This window comes from Ambystoma mexicanum, chromosome 2q (assembly GCF_040938575.1).
Source record: "Ambystoma mexicanum isolate Mex_15411 chromosome 2q, UKY_AmexF1_1, whole genome shotgun sequence".
NCBI lineage: Eukaryota > Metazoa > Chordata > Amphibia > Caudata > Ambystomatidae > Ambystoma > Ambystoma mexicanum.
In genome coordinates, this window is record NC_090924.1 from 1,285,238,073 (window position 1) to 1,285,262,055 (window position 23,983).

The 23,983-nt window shown below is 43.7% G+C and overlaps 1 protein-coding gene across 3 annotated transcripts in view; it reads right to left on the reverse strand.

The window, feature by feature from the left end:
- The window catches only part of DNAJC13 (DnaJ heat shock protein family (Hsp40) member C13), a 2,820,731-nt gene that overhangs the window by 690,791 nt on the left and 2,105,957 nt on the right, over nucleotides 1-23,983 (reverse strand). For all 3 annotated transcript variants that reach the window (XM_069648714.1, XM_069648713.1, XM_069648715.1), the window contains 2 exons: nucleotides 19,893-20,072; nucleotides 6,618-6,776 (listed from right to left, as the gene is read on the reverse strand). In XM_069648714.1, the coding sequence (XP_069504815.1) occupies nucleotides 6,618-6,776; nucleotides 19,893-20,072 (339 nt within the window). The remainder of the gene's footprint in view (nucleotides 1-6,617; nucleotides 6,777-19,892; nucleotides 20,073-23,983) is intronic.

Consider the following 23,983-nt stretch of genomic DNA (forward strand, 5'->3'; position numbering starts at 1 on the left):
GATTCATTAGTCTGGTAAACACCATGGGGGCTGAGTTGAGGCCGAAGGGTAGGACCTTGTATTGGAAATGGCAGCCCATGAACCTGAACCACAGAAAGGATTGATGAGGCTGCCAAATAGGGACGTGTAGATAAGCATCATTCAGACACAGGGAGCACATCCAGTCTCCCCTGCACAGTGTCTCCGCTATGAGTGCTGGCGTAACAATCTTTAGTTTTTGAAGAGGGAGGGAGAGGTTGGGGTGGAGAGGCCCAACACAACTCTCAGGCCAGCCTGGTTCTTCTTGTTTATGGCGAAAATCCTGGAGTAGAATCCCAAGCCTCGTCGGGAGGCTGGAAATTCTTCCACTGCCTGGCTCTCGCTGAGCAACCGAATTTCTACCAGCAGAGTTGCTGTCCCAATCTGTAGGAGTGGAGGGGATGAGGGAGGAGAGGTAGGAATCGTTAGGCGGTACCCACTGGACACTACGGATAGGATCCAGGGATCCACAAACCTCTGATGCCAAAACTGTGTGTGAAGGGCAAGCCTGCCCAACCACCTGACGCCTGTGGACCAGAAGGGGCACATAATGCTTCTTTCCCTCTGAGGCTACTGCAGAGGAAGGGGACTCAAAGAAGCCCTTGCTCCCCCCCTTTTCTTGTTTGCGCCAGTGCTGACTGTGAAAGGTCAGGCTGTCTAGACCTCGGTTCTTAGAAGCCCGGAACCCGCCGAACGCCCGACCCTTATCGGAGAATTGATGCGACTGGGTGTACGCCTTGGGCATGGCCTTCTTAAGGATAGATTAAGACTTTGCAGTTAGGGAACTGTTATGATCTTAATCTAGCTCCTCATCGGTGGTTGAGTGAAAGAGGTCACCACCCTCGAATGGAAGGTCCAATATGAGTTACTGGATGTGTGGGTTGAATTTACTAGACAGAAGCTAGGCAGTCCTCATGTCCGTGGCGATGCATGTGGCCCGGCCAGAGGTGTCATTGTGGGCCACAGTGGATTCCATGATGTCTTATGCCACCAATTTAGCCTCCGCGAGTCCCGCCTTGAAACGCGCCTGGCTCTGCACCAGGAGTTCTGGAAGGAAGTCCAAAGCCTCTGGTTAATGGCTGCCAGCATGGCATCCACATTGGATTGACGAAGATGCAGTGAGGCGTTGGAATAAAGCTTCTTTCCATAAGCCTCCAAGATCTTCTCCTTGCCTAACAGCACTGAGGACGAGGTGGCTGAGGACGACTGAGGCTCTGAGCAGAATGATGCTGCAGCGATCACCAAAGAGTGCGGCTGAGGGTGTGCTGACAGCAAGAGTGGTTCCCCTCCATTTGATTATACTTGGCGTCGAGGCGCCGATTGACAGGCTGGGCTGAGTGGGGCTTAAGCCACCCCTTTCTGGCCAAGGCGACAACGTCCTTCTGCATCGGGATCCCCAATCTAGCCACAGGGCGTAGAGAGAGGACCTCGGCTAGGACCCCCGCCTCCAGTTGTATGACGTCGGGTTGAGGAAGCCCCAAGTACTCTGCCAAACCTGCTAGACGTTCATGGAAGGCCTTCGCTGACGACGGCGTGTCAGGGTCCTCTTCCTCGTCAGTGTCCACCAGGGTGTCTGGCTGGTCTGGAGCGGGTGGAGGAGTGCTGGGCGCTGAGGGCTGCGGATTGGGGTCTGGAGGCTGCAGCTGAGGCTGGTGTGAAACAGATGGAACTGTGGGAGGCAGGGGAGCTGGAATCGAAGGAGCCAGCAAGGGCAGCAGGGGCTGCACCGGGGACTGCAGCGCTGGAGCCATAGGAGGAATGATTATAGGTGCGGGTGGAGAGGCCAGAGAGGCATTTCCCTGTTCACATCCCGAAGGATGGCCCCCATCTGAGGAGATCTCATGAGTGAGGAACTTTTCAAAGAACCTGTCCTCACAGGCCAGTGCGGTGAGGACAGGACAAAGTGAGGACAAAGTGATGTTGACGGGGTAGCAGGCGCCTGCTGGGGCTGGTGCGTACTCTGTCTAGCCAGTTGCAGGGTAAACCTGCCCTGCAATGCAGATGGATAAACTGTAGGCCACGTACCTGGTTGACCCCAGTCCCACCTTGTAACTCGTTCTCCCACTTGCTCCATTCCAAAGGGTGGGGGGGCATCGGACAAGTGGTCATCGTGTCTGGTGCAGCGGCCATCTTGTCAAGCTGTGTGCCACATGCCAAAGTCGTGGTGCTGGGCTCACTGGGCGCAGCCTCCTCCAGGACTCTTGGCGGTGGAGCATGAGACCTACCCTGCATGTCAGGACGGGGCCTGGTAGGTGTGTTGCCCTTGGAAGTATTGCCAGTAGTGCTGCATGCAGACGCCCCCTCGAACATCTGGCTGGTACTAGGGCTTAGCCCCTCGGGTGTACACCAGGTAAAAGAACCTTGCAGTCCCTCAGGACTGTCTCCGGAAGGATCTAGGGTGACACAAAAGTGTCCACATTGCACTGCATTGTAAGATGATGTGTGCAATGTTAAAAAAGTTTCCAAAATGTAAAAGATAAAAGGGAAACACTTTTCCAGTATGGATAGTCAGAAGGACTGATCAATTTCCCTGTAATAAATTAGCAAAAGTTTGGGGAAGTGAAGCTGAGGGCTTTACTTCCTTTCAAAAGGTCAGAACAGTTTCAGAAACAAAGTAAAAACGTTGGGGGTCTATAGAAACTATGGCGGGAACGTTGCCAAAAGAGAAATCTTTACTAACACTTACTTGCCGAGAAAACACTCTGGAGAAGCACTGTGGTTCCTGTGACATTTGGAGACAAGACCCCATTCTTCTTAGGGATTTGACTGCTGAAGTTGGGGAAAGTAACTTGTGACTTGGTTACACCTTTACTGCATTCATTTACTTACATCATGTGTTAAATCATTTGAATACATTTTAAGAACCTAAATTGAATGTACATATATATTAGGAGTATTGTGCGATAACATCATCTGCTGGTCTCATTTTCTTAGTGTGTGTAAAGGCCCAGAATAAATGTTAGTATTTGTATAAATTGTCTAAATTGAATTACTGAGTATTATATTGTCTGGACCCATTGTTGACTCCTGACCCCACCCACACTCTCCTGAGAAAATGCCTCAACTGCTCTGCGCGTTTACCTTGATTTGGTTTTGACTAACCTCTCAGAGTTCCCTGTTCACTATAACTAGGGTGGCCTCCTACAATCTGTCCACCAGGTCAGATTCTAAAAATCCATCTTGCTACCTTAGCCCTCAGTCTCTGGAAGGATGCCCGAGGCACACCAGGGGTGGGGACTGGAAGAATATCCAGGGCAGGGAGGTGTCCAGACCTCTTGCTTCCTGGAGATCTGTGGCCAGACCTTGGCTGTCTTTACCCTCCTCATATAACTCCTCCAAGAAGTCTTTCCCCTCTCTGGACACTAAAGGATATAACCCAAGTCACCCTCTTCCTCATAGATGTCATACATCTTCGACATGACTGGTTTCAAAGGGAGAGAAGCATATTGCAGAGGGGCTCTGGTACCCACAATGCCCATCAGCGGAGCCAGCGCTGGCGCTCTAAGGAGGAGCCTGACGGTGCTGGGGGACTTCATCTATTTTTGGATCCTGGCCAGAGTCTATAGGTGTGCAGGAGAGATCCAAGTGAGAACCCTGCTGGTCCCAGATGACGCCACCAGTGCCTTAGCAAAGATGTAAAGCCATATTGAGATGAAAAAATGTCTATTCCTGCGAGGTGGAGGATTGGGTTGGGAATGATACCTGTGCCACCCTCTCTGAGGATTTCTCAGAGCAGAGGCTCTATTTCTTTTTAGATAAAGAGGAATGCCAGTGCAAGGATATGCTCGGGGAGCAAACTCTTGTGACCTCTCCTCAGATCAACATTAAGCACTGCGCAACCTCAATATACTGGCCGACCATCCGGTCTGGCCTGGGTATGCCTCGGACTGAGCTGACGCGAAGCTGTGCTGTACCCCCTGGTGGCGGATTTTTTTTTTTTTTTTTTAAGAACAGCTGTGTTGTGCATAGGTTATCATAGATGAGGAATCCGTGGGAGGAAGGAATCCTTTAGAAATCAAATTTATTGAGTATTCATGCAATATCCAATTGTTAATATATTACGCCTTACAATATACAATATATTTAATTATTGGCACATCATTAAATATGGCTTCCAATTATCTAAGATGTTCAATCTTCAAGTCCCCGATATATTTCGCCAAACCAAAGTTGCTATGTCTGAATAGATTAATTTTATGATCCTTACATTGTGTATCTTGTGTGGAGCCACAAAAATATTGTTACTCTGTTTAAAGTTTAGTGTCCTCATTAGGACATTCATAACAAAAAAAGGAGAGTTGTAATGTCCATGTAGTAAAATCCCACGGCACATGTGTACTACAAGGAAACAACATAGCGCTCCTCCTTTTACATGTTGGCGAAATAATGTACCAATAATTGGAAGTCTTACTGAATAATGTACCATTGGATAGGTGTAATAATGCATCAATAATTGGATATCACTAAATATGATTTTACCCAAATTAAAACTGCACATACCCAATGACTTATTATTTAATGTAACAATTTAACCTCAGTTTGGATTCAACATTCACATTGCGTTAGCCACAGTTGAAGACTCAATGCTAAACTATATTAATAATATACTCACCAAGACATAGGGAGAGATGCCTTATATTGATGTCCCTCTGCAGCATAATACACAATATTCCCCGTGTGGTTAACCACTAATTTATTCACCAAATGGTCTTTGCAGTTACAACATTGAATGGGACTATTCCAATGAATACATGTGTCAGCGGCTCCAGCTATACATATTGATGATATCACGTTTGGCACAAAAAGGCCACAACGGGCCATGATGGAGCCTGTCTCAGAGCAGTGTGGCACCACTTAGTGGCTGTTGAAAACTTTACCAATTCAGACTGTGCCTGAATGGTATCTTAAAGGTGAGAAATATGTGAGAAAAATCTATTAGAATATTTTTATTCTGAAACATTTTGTAATGAGTAAAAAAAATGGTTCCGTCAAAAAAACCTGTTACATGGTTGTAAACTTCTCACAGTTGCGTTACTATAAACTAGGACAATGCGGTGTAGGTTTCTTGGTGTTCCACGTCAATCTGTATTGTTGTATACTTCTATGAAGCGCTCCATTGCTACTCGAAGCCAAGTCAGCGTTCAATAAATACTGTAATAATCATAGTGGGGATATGGAACCCCTTGTTTGGATAGAAAGGGGCCTTTAAGGAAGAACGGAGAGAGAGAGGGGAAGGGGAAGGTCATTGAGATTCTCTTGTGCGAGCACTTGAGTTTGAGGTAGCTCAAGGTTTTATAGACTTGCGCCCAAGATGGAGGTCGTTCCTCAGCCCAGAACTTGGAATGCTGGGACAGGTAGACGGATGTTGTTTCTTTCATGTGGCCCCTGCGCATGCATCCGAATAAGCAGCAAGTTTAAACATCTACTGACCCCCCCACCCACCGCACCAATAGTAGTAGTAGCAGCAGTAGCAGAAATAATACCAACAGTAGTAGTATCAGCTATGGAAGTAGTACTACCAACAGTCATATTATTTGAAGTAGTTGTTGTACAACTAATATTCGAAGTGGCAGTGCTGTAGCATCAATATTAGGACCAGTATAAGCAGTAGAACAGCAGCTACTAATGGCAGTTCACTAGTACTACTACTACTACGTGTCTACTGGTCGGATCTTCTACAAACAAGGATGCATTCACACTGCGCGTGTGTCAAAAGGAATTTTAATACCGAGTTGCATATATATGGTTGTATGCTAGGGCAGCCTGACACGTGTTTCGAGCCACTGCTCTTCTTCTGAGGCTTGAATGTTGTTTTATTTCATCACGTATCAAAGTAGTTGTAATTCCATGATCTATATATCCTCGACATTGCAGTCAGATGAATAACTGTACTTCGAGCCTGTTGGCAATAGACGGCATTGTTCAGGTAGAACCACCAGTGAAACCATCAGTAGTGGTACCACTGCTGCGATACATTTCTACTATACGTTATGTAATGCTTGATATTTATTTTGCTGCAAGACCTAAAAAGCATCTAATAAAGCAAATATGAAATGAATATTTGCTATCATCACTAGTACTACCTTATGTTATTTGTTGTACAAGAACAAATAGTACTGCCTCTATCACTATTGGTATTTCTTTAGACTAAGAAAATGCCACCTTTTACGGTACATTTTTGCTGCTACTGTACAGCCAGATTGCAAATACTTTCCTCCTCTGATGTCACCTTCTGTTTCAGTATTTGTTTTCAACATAAAGGTTTTTCCCAATGCATTACGATGTCTGCATAGTTTGTGAATAAAGAGTAATAACTCAAGGGAAACATCACTGTGCACCATAGTTGACTTACTATGCTCGCCTTTCGTTGTGTACCTGAAAGTAGGTAGGACTTTTTTTTAAGGCAGGATGCATTTACAAAAGTACAATGTTGCTTGTTGCCATTAATGTTTGTATCAAGTAGACCGGCAATGCTCAATTCCAAAAATGCAACACTACTTCCACATGGTAGTAAGATTATAGTTTATTTTTTTAACCGATTGAGACATTTTTTCTTTTAGATCATAACACAAAAAACACCCAACATGTAATTTCTGTACCTCAGCAGGACATGACACAGCAAGGTTCCTAGATACATAGGGCGTCAGAAGGCCAGCCAAACTCTTTCTTATTGTAGGATTTTCAGGGGTATCAGATAAATATCCTCCAAGTCGACTCAGAGCAAGGAGGCTCAGCCGCGCTAAGCTGTTGGCCACTTCCTGTTCAAAGATAAATTGCGAAAGTTAGTTTAGGTCCCATACGGCCAAGACTCCCAATGCAACGTACATTTAGCTTGTAAAACCACATCTAAAGTCTGTGTTAAGTACACCAAATAAATTGGCATTTAAAAAAATGCATTTAAAACAGAATGGTCAGGCCACAGAAGACAATTCTTAAGCTAGCATTAAAATGCAGACTTGGGACAGACAACACTTCAAACTAACCATTTAGTTTTAAGCATTCTAATGGCACAGCGTCTTCCCCTAAAAGGTCCAACATTGCTTTTCTATGGATGCAGATAATTGAATTCACTCATGCTCCAGAAAGGCTTGGGGTTCTTTCTGCAAATAAACTTCTGACTGAGGTATTTTAATGTAACTGATCCCACTAGGCTAGCACAATCTGATAAACTTGTAAAGGGCATTACAACCGTACTGCAAATGAAAAATGATTTTTACTCATCATTTGATGTTTTGTACTATGTGTTATTTATGGTATGAAAAGTAATGATTTACTAAAACATACATAATAAATACATTTAAAAAAGATCATTTAAGTATTCTCCCAGATCAGACTTGCCGTCTTAATTTTATGAAGAAGTATGTTAGGGCATAATAACATTTTTTGTGTTCTTTTGCCAAACTTTGCGGGTCCCTCTAACGTTTTGCTGGGCTCCATGATTTTTCAGCTTTCTTTTTGGGACTAGAGGGACCTCTGCTGGAATTCACCTATTACTGCAACCCTTTTTGTAATGTGCTGCACGTAGAAGCCCCATTTGGCTAACAGGGAAGGGGCGAAGTTTCAGCCCATTTTCAACCTAGGGTGATCAAAAAACCATAAAGGTGGGTTGGGCCAACGGTACATTTATTTTGGCAACACCATTCTGTAATCCTTTTTACGGAACTAGATCACCTATATGGTAAACATTGGGGAATTTACATATATTTATGAGTGAATTGCGGTCCTGGGCCACTACCATCTCCAAATATGCACCACCCATGAAATCTCATCTGGAGAGACACTCCTGGTCACGTCCAGGAATGTCTTACCTGACAATGACATTAGAGCCCAACGACTGGGCCACAAACGCTGCGCTGTCCAAACCCACCTGCAGAATCAGCTGGACGGCCTCTTTTGTCAACACCTATCAGTTTGGTAAAGCCAGCCTACATCTCCAGTGCAGGCTGTCAGTGGCTTCCTTCACAATATTAAATAACAACAAGTGAGAGTCAGAAGGTAGTCACCTCCTGTCTATACCCAAGTTTTTAACACAAAAATGAGAGAAGGATAATTAGTAAAAAAGTTATTCCTGCAGCTGGAGCCCTAGCAATAATTAAATCACCCTGTGTCAGGTATCTCCTACAAAGGAATTGCAGTCATTGCCAGCCCTAGTCAGTGCTGGTGTGCTGACTACAAATGGTATGTGGAGGTCCTGACCCTTTCCTCTCTCATTACTTTCCTATATACTACAGTTTACATGCATACCTAATGGGGGTCGGTGTAGACTTTTAATATTACCGCCTCCAATGTGTATGTCTTATAAAAGAAAAACAATCAAGTCTGAAATGATCAGACAGGGGGATAAAATAACTTAAAAAGCTGATTTCCTATTCAACAATTAGTTTAGCTGTAAATCGCTGTGATATTATTCTTTATACAAGCCATTTCATTTTCATATGAGGGGTATCGGAGCCTGGGTATCAGTCCAGAGCTACTTCAAAATAGGTCAACCGGTTTCAGCGGGATTCAGTCTTTGGCCGCTTTCTTCATGACAAATACATTGAATTCGTAATGTTCTCTATACAGTATCCAAATCATGCAGTAATGGGAGGATATCTTTGGGTATCCACAGGGCTAGTCAATCGTTCCCTTGGTCCTAAGGGGTTAAACAAGACAAGAAAAGACAAATGGAAACTGCCATCAGTCTCAAAAGTGCTTCTGATAGTGGGTTCTTTGATCACATTTTTTGTGTTCCTTACCTATACTTTTGTACTAGGAACTGGATTCTCTATGTAGACTTGCTCGAGGTGGAGTAATGCGTGGAGTCTTCTTGACTCCTGTATTGGTTATCTTACTGGGGTCTGTAGAGCCAAAAGGATGTATTGGGCTGGAGTCATTATTTTATACTAAAATCAGAATTACTCAAGATAGCCCAGGACATCATAAAAAATAAATGAATCACCTGTCTTCACCGTTGCGTTGAGTAACGTGAAGAGTCTGGAGTCTGTTCCTCTATGTTTTGTGGTTCATACACGGGTCGCTGCAATAAATAACAGACATGCCTCGCGTTACTAATAATGCCTAGTTGTCTGGCTTGCAATGCGACTACATCAGGTTGTTCCTATCGTTAGGCTGCACGCAACTTGTATGGGATTGAAATGAAGCCCCTCAGTCCCTGCATGTTATTTACATGTTGCAGTGTAAACAAGTTAAAAAAAGTGTTTACCGTGCGAGAAGCCATTACTCCTAAATGGAGCATGGCTGTACGCGAGTGCAGAGTACAATTTCTCTATGTTCTATCGGTATCGAGGACCAGAGTGCTTATTCTTACCTCAATGGTTTGCCTGTTCGTGCCGCGCCTGCGTCGGTAGTTAGTACACGTCGCCATTTTGGAAGGCGGTTAGTTTATATTGCCGTGTAACGGTCACGTGACAGTTTAGTCTTTTGGTCTAAAGGCGCTAAAATGCACCTACAGACTGATCGATGTACAAATTATTAGTCTCTACATATATGTATGTTCTCTGTTATAATTTTCAGTGTTTCTCGAGCCACAGACAGCTATGGATCTCGCAAGGGGAGCTGGGATATGTAGTCTGTGCGTGCACTGCATCCGTTATTTATATGATGGAAGCATTGCCATATGCTATAACACGGGTATCAAGCCTCGTATTTTTTATCTCCATCGGTTCAAAGACGAGGCTGCAGATTCCAGGAGGATGCCGGAATGTGTAGTCCCGTTGTGCATGTGTTCCGGTATTGCTGGCCCATGTGGTTATGTTGTCATCTGAAATTCATCAGGGCATTTTTAAGGATTTTTTGTCGTGCTTTTTATCTGGACAAAAAGCCCATAGGTATGGTAAAGGACGGTTATCCTATGTTTTAGGGCAGTGTTATATATACATAGGTTCTATCATCGCTCCGACAGCGTCACTCCAGATTGCAGGAGGATGCTGGGATGTGTAGTCCCTATTCTCCGGTTTTTACTGGTACATGTGGCTATGTTGTCATCTGCAATTGGTTAGTACGTATTATCGAGGATTTTTCGGACCTTTTGTGAGGACAAAGACCCAGAGGTGGCCCATCTTGTCTTTGTTGTGTGCATCCTGATCTCACCAAATGAGAGATCCAGGTTATCTGTCCCATGTTGTCTGGGGTCCTCTATTCACTGGACTGCCAGTGTTTGCCAACAGATTTCTTCGTTGAGGCCAAACTTCTGGCTTTGTAGCCTAAAAATCCATTGTTGTTCTCTTCTAAGTAGGAGCGCCAGTAAATTGTCCCCTCTTTTTGGTATTGTGACCTTTTCCAGTATTGTCCATTTGAGGTTATTCTCTGTATGTTTCAATCCAATATAATGTTCCACTAAGGGAGCTGTTTGTTTGTAAGTTCTAATATTGGACCTATGTTCTCCAATCCGTAGTTTGATGGCCCTTGAGGTCATCCCAATATATTTTTTGTTACATGGACACTGAATTATGTATACCACATTATTGGTATTGCAGTTTGTGAATTATCTCTGTTCCCAGGGGTATTTCCATCCTATATCGATGGATGTTGTTCGTTCGGTGAATTTACAGACTGTACAGTTCCCACACGGTGCGTGACCCAGTGGTCTTGATGTATTCCACAATGTTGTAGTATCCATTGGTGTTGGAACATCTTTATGTGTATGTGCCAAACTATCTCTCAGATTTTTCCTTCTCCTTATTGCAAAAAGGGGTTCAGGTAGTATGCTGTCATCTACATTAAGTATGTGCCAGGCTTTTCGAATTTCTTTTTTCAGGCGGTTGGCTATAGGTGAGTGGCTAAAAACTGCCGTTATTGTATTTTCACCTCTCTCTTTTCTGCCTTGCTGATTAAGGGTTATTTCCCTTGGTATGTTCCTTGCCCTCTTTCTGGCTTGTTTGTTTATTTTGTGCGGGTAATTCCCATCTTTCAAGTTGTTAGTGAGTCTTTCCGCTTGTCGGTCATATTCCATTCTGGAATACAGTTCCTTCTGAATCGGAGGAACTGTCCGAATGGTAGATTTTCTTTTAAAGACCTTTGGTGAAAGCTAGTATAGTCAAGGAGGGAATTCCTATCTGTGGGTTTTTGAAAGACCGTTGTCTCAAAAGTATGTCCTGTCCTCATTATTCTTAGATCGAGGAATGTCGCTTCCGTTTTACTTGCTTCGTGTGTGAATCTAAGAAAGGGATTTAATTCATTGATCCATCTGATAAAGTTGTTTAATGTGGTGCTGTCCCCATCAAACAACATCAACATATCGTCAATGTATCGACGCCAACTCACAATGTTCTTGGCAAACGGGTTAGTTTCTGGATATATATATATATATATATACTGCTCACAGTCTGCAACGTACAAGTTGGCTAAGGTCGGTGCAAATGTCGCACCCATAGCCGTTGCAGCTATTTGTTCATAGTAGTTCTCTCCATTAAGGAAGTAATTTCTAGTAAGTGCGATTTCTGCTAGTTGCATTATTAGAAAGATGGGCATGTCGATGGCTCTAGTATGTAGTACCTTCTCAATGACTTTCAAAGTTTCTCTTTGGGGAATTTTTGAGTAAAGGGACTCAATGTCCATGGTGACAATGTAGATGTCTTGGCTTTCCAGGATGAAACTATCCAAATGGGCCCGAACTGCCGTGATGTCTTTCGTGAATGAGCGCATTTTGTTGACTTCTTCTTGAAGGAAAAAGTCGGCAAATTGGGACAAAGGTTCAAGCATGGATCCAATGCCTGATACTATTGGTCATCCAGGTGTAGGGGAGATCCCTTTATGAATTTTAGGGAGGGCATAGAAAGGCGGTCGCCTGGGGTGTTGTGGACTCAAGAATGCTGCTTCTTTGGCACTGATGTGGCCTTCGACTTCTGCTTCCTCTATTATAGGATTGATAAGGCTCCTCAGTCTCTCTGTCAGGTCACTATCTAGTCTTTGGTAAGTGGTCCTATCTTCAATCAGGGTGTCTACCATATCATTATAGTCATGTTTCTCCATAATAACAATTGCTCCTCCCTTATCTGCAGGTTTTATGACTGTCGCCATTCTTCTGTAGTTATTGCAGAGCTTCATTTTCCAATCGTGTCATATTATGAAAGGGACCTGTTGTGCCTTCCGCTTCGATCTCTTCCAATTTCTTCAGAATAATTTTTTTAAAAGTCTGAGATTCCATTGTTAGTGCTTGTGATGGCGGGTAATATGTAGATTTGTTATGTAGTCCTGTGACATCCGTTGTTCCTGTGAAGTTATGCTTACTGAAGTATTGTTTCAGTCGTATTTTCCTCATTAGTTGTGTAATTTCAATTCTAGTCTGTAACGGATCGTGTGATGTAGTTGGTACAAAAGAGAGGCCTTTCTGTAGCACTTTTAAGTGTGTAGGTGATAAAATGAAGGTGGAGAGGTTAACCACTAGTGATTCTTTCCCTGGTGTTTCAGGATCTATTCTTGAGGGGCATTCTGTTGGTACCATCCTCTCCCTCTGTTCCTGGTGACCCGGGGTGACTGTTCCTGCCACCAGCCTCTGGCTCTCCCACGTCCTCTGGGGGCCTGAAAACCCCAAGTTTTGCCACCTCTGTTTTGCTCTTGATCTTCAAAGCGAAGGTTCCTGTTGGTTCTGCCCGTGTCTTCATCCGAGCTGCCGCTTGAAAAATTCCAGTTCCCCGGTCTAGGTCGGTTCCTTTGTTGGTATGGTCTCCCTCTCGTGGGTCCTGAGTTGGGCATGTTTACATTTTTTTCCTGTTCTTCGTAATAGGTGTCAGTTGTGTATGGATACTTTTTTTCATGGAAATATACGGTTATATCCTTCAATTTCATTACTTTTTTATTCAGGTTTAGTTCTTTAAACTCTTTGATGGTTGCGTCCAGGGTGGCCATGCTCTTGAGGTAATCACCCACAATCATCTTGGTGTTTATTGCGTCTTGTTTGGAAATAATTTCATTCATAAGTCTCTCTGATACTGTTTTGGCTGTATTAATGATCAAAATGATCCAGTCCCTCGTGCATTTATTTGAGATGAAACTCCAGTCTTTTCTGAATTGAAGTTCTTCTAGAAAGATTCTAGGTTCAATTCTGATAATGAGTCCATTAGGGGCAATATGTGCCTGTAGATATTCGGTCATTATGGCCCCATGAAGTTCGGTTCTGATCAATTATTTCCGTAGCGCTATCAATTCATTCAAGTCATCTCCTTTTGTTGTTATCGCGGCTTGCAATACCGGAACACATGCACAACGGGACTACGCATTCCGGCATCCCCCTGGAATCTGGAGCCTCGTCTTTGAACCGATGGAGATAAAAAACACAAGGCTGGATACCCGTGTTATAGCATATGGCAATGCTTCCATCACATAAATAACGGATGCAGCGCACGCACGGACTACATATCCCAGCTCCCCATGCGAGATCCATAGCTGTCTGTGGCTCGAGAAACGCTGAAAATTATAACAGAGAACATACATAGATGTAGAGACGAACAATTTGTACATCGATCAGTCTGTAGGTGCATTTTAGCGCCTTCAGACCAAAAGACTAAACTGTCACGTGACCGTTACACAGCAATATAAACTAACCGCCTTCCAAAATGGCGACGTGTACTAACTACCGACGCAGGCGCGGCACTAACAGGGAAACCATTGAGGTAAAAATAAGCACTCCTCGATACTGATAGAACATAGAGAAATTGTACTCTGCACTCGCGTACAGCCATGCTCCATTTATGAGTAATGGCTCCTCGCACGGTAAACACTTTTTAAAACTTGTTTACACTGCAACATGTAAATAACATGCAGGGACTGAGGGGCTTCATTTCAATCCCATACAAGCTGCGTAAAGCCTAACGATAGGAACGACCTGATGTAGTCGCGTTGCAAGCCAGACAACTAGGCATTAATAGTAACGCAAGGCATGTCTGTTATTTATTGCAGCGACCCGTGTATGAACCACAAAACATAGAGGAACAGACTCCAGACTCTTCACGTTACTCAACGCAATGGTGAAGACAGGTGATTCATTTATTTTTATGATATCCTGGGCTATCTTGATTAATTCTGATTTAGTATAAAATAATGACTCCAGCCCAATACATCCTTTTGGCTCTACAGACCCCAGTAAGATAACCAATACAGGAGTCAAGAAGACTCCACGCATTACTCCACCTCGAGCAAGTCTACATAGAGAATCCAGTTCCAAGTACAAAAGTATAGGTAATGATTCCTCCAACACAAAAAATGTGATCAAAGAACCCACTGTCAGAAGCACTTTTGAGACTGATGGCAGTTTCCATTTGTCTTTTCTTGTCTTTTTTAACCCCTTAGGACCAAGGGAACTATTGACTAGCCCTGTGGATACCCGAAGATATCCTCGCATTACTGCATGATTTGGATACTGTATAGAGAACATTACGAATTCAATGTATTTGTCCTGAAGAAAGCGGCCAAAGACTGAATCCCGCTGAAACCGGTTGGCCTATTTTGAAGTAGCTCTGGACTGATACCCAGGCTCCGATAACCCTCATATGAAAACGAAAGGGCTCGTATAAAGAATAATATCACAGCGATTTACAACATAACAACTAATTGTTGAATAGGAAATCAGCTTTTTAAGTTATTTTATCCCCCTGCCTGATCATTTCAGACTTGATTGTTTTTCTTTTATAAGACATACACATTGGAGGCGCTAATATTAAAAGTCTACACCGACCCCCATTAGATATGCATGTAAACTGTAGTATATAGGAAAGTAATAAGAGAGGAAAGGGTCAGGACCTCCACATACCATTTGTAGTCGGCACACCAGCACTGACTAGGGCTGGCAATGACTGCAATTCCTTTGTAGGAGATACCTGACACAGGGTCATTTAATTATTGCTAGGGCTCCAGCTGCAGGAATAACTTTTTTACTAATTATCCTTCCTTCACAATATGCCACACGTTTAAAAATATGAAGCAAGTGTGCCAGAGGCATTTATGGTCCTCCGGGCCAGAGAGTCAGAGGTAAAGATTTTAAGGCCCAGGGCATGCAGCCGCTTACTCTCCCTATCCAGTTCATAAGCTTGGGCTGCCACAGTGGATGCCCAAATCAGAGTGGGTAGAATGAAACACCAGACTCAAGGATGCGGGCAGTGCTTCCCAACCAAATCCCAGTTCACCGCCGGAACAGAGCCAGGTTTCAACCAGACTGCTTGGCGGCTTCTGAGCTCCTACCCTCTGAAGACTAGCACTTTGAAGGGGTGGTACTTTGGGATTTAAAAGTCGAGCAACCCAGTGGCAGCTTTGACTATCTCTCCTTAAGCACTAATGGGGTCAATGACTGGCTTGAGCCGTATTCAGTGACACTGTGTTCAACAGCTAAACACCACAAACCTATGTGGTGTAGGACGGTACCCAACATGTTCTCGCTGCAGACTTCTTCACGCATTTAAACCCTGACGGCTTGGGAGGACACATTTAGAAATAACCATTTAGATTCTGACAGAAAACGAGGTGATGTTCTGTGAAGATTTTGGAAAAAAGGAACGGTGGTCATTGGGCGCAGGGCAAAATATATTTGGACGCAGAAGTAATGTCTGGCATAGAGGAGTGTGGCACGTTGAAGGATCTGGACGCTGATATCGCATTGTGCCACCTGCTTGTGAAACATTCTCTGCGATCCAGCAGAAGTGACTGGAACAGATCTAAGATGAGGACACTATCCATTAGAAATGTGGTACTTAAAAGAACCCTTGACAGAAACATGGGCCACAATGGCAGCACATCAAAAAAAGGGTTGCTTGACAGGGATATTTTAGTCAATGTGGCCACAAAAAAAGAAAAAAAGACAAACATGAATGCTAGAAATAGGTTTAGGAGACCCAGAAAGTTAGGAAGTCAGTACCCAATACATGAAATTGTGCTCAGACAATGGCATACAATTATGAAGCGCACTAATGAAGGCATCGCATACAATACTGTTGGTTAAGATTCTTTTTGCTGCTACAAAAAAAAAATATTTGGGGTGTCCCCTCCGCCCTCCCAAGTCTCCTTTCCCTATTATCTAATCCCTATTCCCCAACCCCACCTACCCCATGTATCTTCTAACCCCCCCCTGAAACCCTATATTCTTTGATACGTTTTTTCAGCTGAAAATCTTCAACAAAAAACTCCACGAAAAAATCCCAGGCGATGTAAGAACGTTGCATCAGACATCTAATGGGCACCCTATCGTTTTGCTATAGTCTTCTTTCTATTCATATTTTTGGAGGCAAGTAAGGCACTCATATTTACTTCCCTTGCTTTGTGCTCATGTTTATGGCGAAACTGATCAGTTTCTAAAACTACCAGTATTGAGAGACCCGGTCTCCCTTAGTGGAATTCTAGTTACTTTTTAACTACAAACATTGCCATAAAGTGCGGTTTGGTTTTGATACATTGTATACTTATATATTTTTCTTTTGTAACTTTGCGGTTACAATCACAATGTGCCCAGGATAGGCTGGTCTCAACAGATATTTTTACAGAGATTTTTTTTTTACTTTTTACGCTTGCACTTTTGCATTTTACTGCATAATGTCATTCAGAGCACCATATACTCTAAAATGGATGTCCTGTTAGATTTTCGTCTGTTCCTCAGTCATTTTGCGCCTTGTCGTTCTTCCTACCCAATCAGGTCTCGAATTGCAATATATGGGAAGCCCTTTCCCGGGCAAAGCGGCATTGTGGCCAGGAGTTGGGTGGGTGAGAGGTTAGGTCTGTCTGAACCCAGTCCTCATCACAGACAAAGTTTGTCTGTTGCTGGGAAGATGTGTTGGCCAGAGGGTGTCCATGATTGGGCTTCCTCACTGCACTAGTCACTGTTTCGGAGCTAACCTTGGAACCTTGCAAATCTTCAACTTGTGTAACGAGGCACCTGCTTCTCCAAGTTCAGCCTTCCAGACCGAAGAGAAACCAAGCTGATCCAGCTCTTTTGTTCACACCAGGAGGATCGCCTTTTGCTGTTCCTCCCCGCTCACCCGCCATAGGGTTCTATGGGCATAAAGTCCAAACCATATCTCTCTATTGCTGTGTAAGACCAGTTGTGGCCTGGTCAAAGATCCCCCGGGCTTCCTCTAGTGGTAGGACTGGGAGAAAAATGTGTAAAAACATTACTTTTTGTGACGAATCAGAGGATGTCGACCATTCTCTCCTGGGGGTAGGGGGGATCTTTCACATGGGGCCAAGGAGGTGCGTCCACAGTACAATCAGCCCCGTGGGTGGGCAGGGCGGATGCACCGAGGGAGGATCACATGGAGTAGGAATCCCCTTATGGGATTGGGGATGTCCAGTCTCAGAACGCAGTATACCCCCGCCTCAATACATCTAAACTCTTCTCCAATGTTAAAACCTCCTTTCCCCTCTTTTAATAGGGCCAATAGGTTATAGTGTCAAGTTAGTCAACCTAATATACTTAAGAAAAATGCAAAGTATGCTACATGTGGTTCTATTTTGAGTACTGCGACTCTCACAGTGTGTCATTGGCCCATAGCAATTCAAACATCTAGCGTAGGAGTTCAAATCATTTTAGCTGAGACGCCAAGGGAGAGCTGTCCTCCGAGGAGGAAATTGGTCAGCCATGCATCGGCCAATCAGAGAGCAAGAAAAGCTGTGAGGAAGAGCGGGAGAACCCGAACGTGGTCCAGGGCGGAAGGCCTCATCAGGCTATTGCTGAGTCAAACCTTCAGACATCCCAGGCACTGGCAAAATGCCCGAGAGGGATGACGCACAGCCGGGGAGAAGCAGACGTCTACAGAGCAGCTGCAGTCCATGTACGTTCTCTGAATACTACCAGAGACTCGGGAAAGGAAGCAGTTGCTCGTAAAACACCATCTGTGCGAAAGAGACTGACTGGTACGTGGGTTACCCGAGAGGTGCTGGAGGTCCGGCAAAGCAAGGGGGTGAAGGCAGAAGCTGGAGTAAGGGGGGGTTCTGGGACTCTGGGAATGGAGTGTGAGCCTGCGACCTGCAGCCTTATGAGAAACCAAGAATAAGAGGGTTTGGGACCCCAACTAAAAAAGGAGCACACTAGGAAGAGTTGTATGCTTGGCTGGGGAGCAGACCAAGTGGATACAACGTTACAGTGTGCATCTGGGACCTGTACCCATATGAGAGAAGAATAAGTAACCAAAAAGGATGCGACGTTTTGGCAGAGGGAGTGTGTCAAGTTGTTGGGATAAAGCAGTGTGGATTTTAGAAACCTGTTCTTGTGAAATATCCATTGACATTTGTATAAGAAAATACAGTCCAGAGAGGCACAAAAGTAAAGAAAGCAGAACATGAAGGAGGCTAGCGTAAAGCATCACGACCCTAGCCTTGGAGTTCTACATTTGAAAACATTTCTTTATTTCATCCGTTTTTGATTATCCGAGAGACTGGGACCTTTGTGTTGGTTGGAACCACTATGAACGCGTTACATTTAGAAGAGATCATCCTTCCACAGTTGATTTAAGTTATTAGTGTTGGTACCGAGGTAGGCTTTTGAGAAACCACCAGTGACAGACTTTTTAGTTTTGGACATTCTGACAATTTCACTAGTTGTCTTTGAGGCAGGGACATTCCTCTAAGCTTTAGAGATAGAGGAATTTTTCCAACCATTTGATTAATAAAAGTCTGTACCCAAAAATATGCCACCATTGTGTCCGAGCCTTACTTCTGCACCCTTACATTACCTTTTAATTCAACTTCTGGAACATTTACTCACACCCATGGCTTTGGCAACTCTTCTTTGTGAAGAACAGTAAAGATTCCTGCAAAGTACATATTGTTGAACTGGTGGCTTTGGAGTACCAGGTCCGAAATCTTTGCAGGGATAGAGTTATTAAAACCTGGGTACCTGGTCTTAGGTTTACTTCTGAGTATTCGATTTGTGTTTCTGCCAATTTCCTTACCTGTCTCCAACTGGAACTATTTTAAAGTTTTGTGACAATAATTACCTGAATTTATCATTGCTTAGGGTATTATTCACAGGCCTAATAATTATTTTTCCATGTTTGTACATCCTCTGGCTATCTTGAATTATTGGAGTGCTCTGTGTGTCTCATTGTAAACCTATACCATTATCACACCCTCCTGAGTCCAAGCCTTACGGCTCTGCTACTCTATCTTGACTGGTTTTGGCTAGACAGTGCATTTGCAGATCAACATACTAGGTTACCCTCTCAGAATCCAACACAAGGATGGATTCTGAAAATCCATCTTAACAAGTATGTTTTTTACATTCAATTTGGTTGTTCAGGAATACATATTTTATACACATGGTTATTACAATATCACAATTGTTTTTTTTACTACAGTTTCTCACACAGGTATTGCTCCATTGTACTAGTTCTATTTATTTTGTCTCCTTATCAAGTAGTGGTTATTTGTAATATCATAAGGATTTGCCTCTGCAATTAAGCTCATTGTGTGCAATGCTAAAGCATTCTGTGATTTAGTGGTTATTTTCTAAAAACAAGCAACATTTCAGAAGTGTTATAAATACCACTAAGCAATTTACTTCAGATTTCATTAGAGGATCTCTATTAACAGGGGCTAACTAGGGATAGGGATTTTTTCCAGCAGTAGAATTCATCGAAGTAGATTGTTGGATTTATTTCATCTGATTTTGCCCCAAATATATGTGGGGGTAGGTTTAGGAGAATAAAGAATGTAGGGGGGCTAATGAGGGAATAGGCACCCCCCCACATATTTGCAGCATAACCTCCCTGTAAATAAATAAATAAAAACAAACGATACAAAAAAAATTGAAAATTAAAATGGTTGAAATCTACTAAAATGAAAAATATTTGACCAAATCATATAGAATCGCTAACCATATTAGCAGTATATAGCTTGGCAAAGTAACCAGGTTTGGGTTCTAGAATGAGCAGGAAAGGTTAAAAGGCTCTTACCTGCTGGTTTGTATCCTCACTCTTCTGTATACCACTCTCTTCCAGTGTGTAGTCGTAGTTAAAAGGATAAGCAACTAAGTGCCACAAAATCCCAGCATGAAATAAATGGGTCTGTAGCCAAAAGTCCACAGCAAATGAGCTAACACACTCAACTGCTAGAGACAGCAACCGTGGAACCCTCTAAGAAGAACGTGAAAAAAGAGCACATGTTAAGCATGACAAATTAAATTGGAGGTATACTTTGTCCTGTAAAGTGAAAAACATGTTTTTGAAGTAAAGACAGTGCACAAAGCCTAATGAACAGTTTCTTGAGCTTAACTTTCAGAAAATCAGCGCACTATCTTTGCCTTTAACATATAGGAACGCAAAAAACAATAGTCTTGCTTGACTGATCCAGAATGGCTATTGAGGCCATGTTGCAGATGGTGGCACAGTTGGCAAAAAGACAGCTATAAAAACAAATGAATAGAGAGCACTCATCAGGTGAATACAATTCCTTGTTAATGGATCAGTGGAAGGCATGTGGAATCTGTTAACCTAAACTTAAGCTGACCTTTTGAGATTTAATAGATGCCCTACTGTGCCGATCGCAAAGAACCAAAGCGAGAACAGACTCAATGGGGATCTTCAAATACTGCATTAGCGCGCCACTATTTGCAATCCTCATGAGTGTGTGGCAGAGTAACTCACAGGACTCATTTATCAAACTGTGGCGTCCCTAAATCTAGCAAATTAACAAGGGGGTCCTGGGAGTCCCTCTGCCAGACATTAGTCCAGGTTACGAGGTCCTTACCCAGATTCTTTAGCTCACTATCTTTCACAGAGGAGAAATATCCTAAACATATCAGTCTTTGTCCTGCCCTGGGGCAGTCCAGCACCGAAATGCTAGGCAATTCTCCTCTGAACAGGAGTACCAACAGCAACCCCAGACACGTGTTTCGGTCTGGTTGGATCTCATCAGTAGGGTGGTGCTGTGCCCCTCAAAGAATAGTGAGCAAGGGGTCCACGTCTGGATTCCCCTACTAACTTAGCATGAGACCCAAAATGTCTGGCCAGCTGCATTTCCCCCGCCTCCCCTGCGCAAACACTCTGCCAACATTCTGTGATGCTCCACGGCGGAGTGAAGTGTATGTAATGTTGGCTCCTCCTTCTTGCAGCGAGATAGAAGAAACACTCTCCTTCACAGATAGAACACGAGCCACTAGTGTGCTTGCTCTGCAGGCCAACTCTCAGCCAACACTCTACACAAAGTAAAATGGGAGTAACTATTATTCCTGAAAGAAAAATAAGTTACATATGTTGCAAGGTACTTACTTGTAACATTGTTGGTATAACTATATTATTTCTGACACTTAATAAGTAACAGTTTACTACCAATAGGATCTGGTTACCTTGAATTACATAGTGCCATTCTAAAAGTCTACTAATGTGGTTTTACTCCCTTTGAATAGGGTTGTCCATGAATTAAACTAATTTAAATAAACAAATGGAGAAACGACTGAATTTTATTGGTTGAAGAACCGAAATTCCTACCTGCTTTTTGCACCTTTTTTCATGTTAAGGGGGAGATCCCGCCACCTCCACCAACCTTAACTAAACACCCTTACCCCACACCTATATTTTAATAAAAATGCAGCAACATTTACAAAAACCATGGGCCAAAATAAATGCATTCATTTCTTCCTCATTTTGTTTGGATTCTGTCATTTCTACAAATACATTGGATTAGCATTAACGGGCCCATGCTGTGCCAACACGTGTTTCGACCAATTAGGTCCTTTTCAAGGCGGCACCCGACTACCAGTATTCACATTAATACATTGATTCAAGGTGGATGAGGCAAGATCAGACCAAAAAGCCCAACATTATAATTAGTGTGAATATACATTATACATTTGGCATAATATAAGATACGCATGATTATGAAAAAAGATAATAAAGAGGAAAAAGACAATTCATTTGTAACATAAGGACACAAATCATTATATGTCACAAAGACCAACATCAAATGATCCAAAATAAACACATAAGAACAAATATTAAACTGTATGAACAAAAAACAGGGAACAAGAAAAGAGAAGAAAAAACACAAAGAATAACCAAAACAACTCATTGGACACATTTGTCCTACTAATGTCCTACTGTCCTAAATTCCCTGAAACAGAACAGGTTGCATTTCCTGTTGACAATGACCACAAACAGGTTCACCTGAGGGGTTCCCCAAAGGGCGAAGATCTCTAGAAGGACTTCTTGAGCTAACTTCCACTCGTGGGAGACTGTGCTTTTCTGCTCAGAGTGTCCGCCGTCATGCTCTCTTCTCCGACTAGGTGAACAGCAGACAGATCACGTTTTCCAGTGCTCAAAACCAGACCTGCATTGCCTCCCCGCACAGTGGTTGTGTACCTCCAACCCCTCTTTTGTTGAGGCATTGCATGGACACTGTTGTCTGTCATTATCTGGGTGTTCTTCCCTTATATGGTTGGCAAAAAGGCCATCAGCGCCAGTCTGATTGCCCTCTGCTGCAAAAGGTTGATGTGTAGTCTGGATTCTGATGGGGACCAAAGACCGCTGATCAGGAGATCGCTCATGTGCAGCTCCCTATGGCGTGAGGGAAGAATCTGCCAAAAGGTTTCCCCTATCATCCCATTCTCCGCGCAGGCCCACGACAGAAGATCCTGTGTGACCTTGCTCGGGCCCTGAAGAAGGTCCATCATTCTGAGTGAGAATTGTGATCATTGGAATCTGAGTTCCTAACGTAGGGGACTCATCCTTAGACAGGCTTCTGGCACCAAAAAAAACTCAGGATCTCATGGAGGCCCAGGAATCTCAGAAATTCAAAATCCAGTAGATGTTGGGCGTTCTGAAATCTATCACCATCTGCAAGATATGTTGAGCCCTCAACTCGGGAGGCGTAGCATTGCCCGAGGAAGAGTCCAGGACTGCTCCAATGAATTGCAGCTTTTGGGAAGGTGTCACTTGGGACTTCCTGAAGTTGAGAGAGAAGCTCAGACTGTAGAGAGAGTGGCAGGTGCTGTTGAGATGTTGCAGAGCCTGTTTGGGAGAACAGGCTCTGACCAGCCAATCGTTAGGGAAAGATGTGTATCCCCTCCCCTCCTAAGATTCTCTGCCACAACTGCCATCAACTGGGTGAAGATCCTTTTGGGCAGAGGTCAACCCGAAAGGCAGTACTCCAAGCTGATGAGAACCTCCAATGGAGAACCTCACGTACTTTGTGCTTGGGATGTATAGGCACGAAAGCAAGCATCCTGAAGATCGAGTAATGGCATCCATTCCTGGAGCTGAAGGGCCTGGAGGATCTGCAAAAGAGTGAATCTTTAATCTGTCCTTCCTGACAAACTTGTTCAAGCGTCTCAGGTCCAAGATGGATTACAGTCCTCTGTCTGTCTTGGGGAACAGAAAATAGGTTGAGTACTAACCTCGGTATTGATCCGCTACAGGTACCCTTTCCACAGCACACTTCTCCCGCAGCAAGACAATCTCCTGCAAAGGTGCCCGAAGAGATTGCTCGCTCAGGGGTTAATCTGGTGGGCTTTTTTAGAAATGGCACATCCACTGTCCGAAGTGCCCACACATTCCAAATAATGTAGCACCATTCTTCTAGATGCTGAGTCAAAGTGCCCCCCACCGGAGTCCTGTGAATGAAGCACTCAGAGTGGTTTTGGGGCTGTGGCAGAGGGCAAGGAGGCGGCGACTGCCTGAGCTGTCCATCCTCCACAATCCCTAGAGCCACATGTAAATCTACTTTGCCCTTCTTTGGGCTGGCTGACCTCAAACTCCTTGTCAAAAAGAAGAGTAGAAGCGAAAAGAACGCCCTCTCCAAGTCTGGAAAGTCAGATTCTGCTGCTGTTGTTGTGGTGCAAATCTCCGGATGACTGCACTTGAGCCCATTGAGCAACCAACGCAGTCTGATGCATCCAGCCCGATTGTAGCGATTGGCATGCTGCCTCCTTGCCATAACTAATGATGTTGGTAAAGACATCCCTCATCTCTCCTTCTGGTATGTTATTGGCTGCCAGGGAGATTACATTCCACAATGTGAATTTGTATTTTGCTAATGCGCAAAACACATT